Source organism: Pterocles gutturalis, unplaced genomic scaffold, assembly GCF_000699245.1.
Source record: "Pterocles gutturalis isolate BGI_N339 unplaced genomic scaffold, ASM69924v1 scaffold42263, whole genome shotgun sequence".
In the NCBI taxonomy this organism is placed as follows: Eukaryota; Metazoa; Chordata; class Aves; order Pterocliformes; family Pteroclidae; genus Pterocles; species Pterocles gutturalis.
In genome coordinates this window covers 1-522 of record NW_010119501.1, presented here as the reverse complement: position 1 = coordinate 522, position 522 = coordinate 1, and the positions used below count along the sequence as shown (strand labels likewise).

Genomic DNA, 522 nt, shown 5'->3' with positions numbered 1-522 from the left:
CGTACCCCCACCCTTACCGCTTCCTCCTCAACCAGCCCCATAAGTGCCGCCACCGGTCACCCTTCCTGGTCTTACTGGTGGCCACGGAGCCGGCGGACGTGGCCGGTCGCTACGCCATCCGGCAAACGTGGGGCAACGAGAGCTCGGTGCCGGGATTCACCATCCTGCGTCTCTTCCTCCTGGGTGTCCACCCGCGCTTCGAGGCGGAATTACGGCCGGTGTTGGAAGAGGAAAGTCAACTTTTCGGCGACATCCTCCAGCAAGATTTTTTGGACACGTACAACAACCTGACGTTGAAGACGCTGATGGGGATGGAGTGGGAGACCAAACATTGTCCCACGTACGTCGTCAAAGCCGACCGCGACGTCTTCCTCAATTTAGATTATCTCGCCCGGCGTTTTTTGGTTCCGCCGAAACGCGATTTCATGACGGGTTACGTCTACCGTAACACGGGGCCCTTGCGCCACAAGAGCTACAAGTGGTACGTGCCGCCCGAGGTCTACCCCAACGCCACCTACCCGC

At 59.6% G+C, this 522-nt stretch overlaps 1 protein-coding gene across 1 annotated transcript; it reads left to right on the top strand.

The window, feature by feature from the left end:
- Positions 1 to 44: 44 nt before the first annotated feature.
- Positions 45 to 481, top strand: LOC104464032 (beta-1,3-galactosyltransferase 2-like; the record flags this gene model as incomplete). Its single annotated transcript, XM_010076591.1, has 1 exon — positions 45 to 481. A coding segment is annotated over one exon (437 nt), but the record flags the coding sequence as incomplete, so codon positions are not given.
- Between the last annotated feature and the right edge of the window lie 41 nt (positions 482 to 522).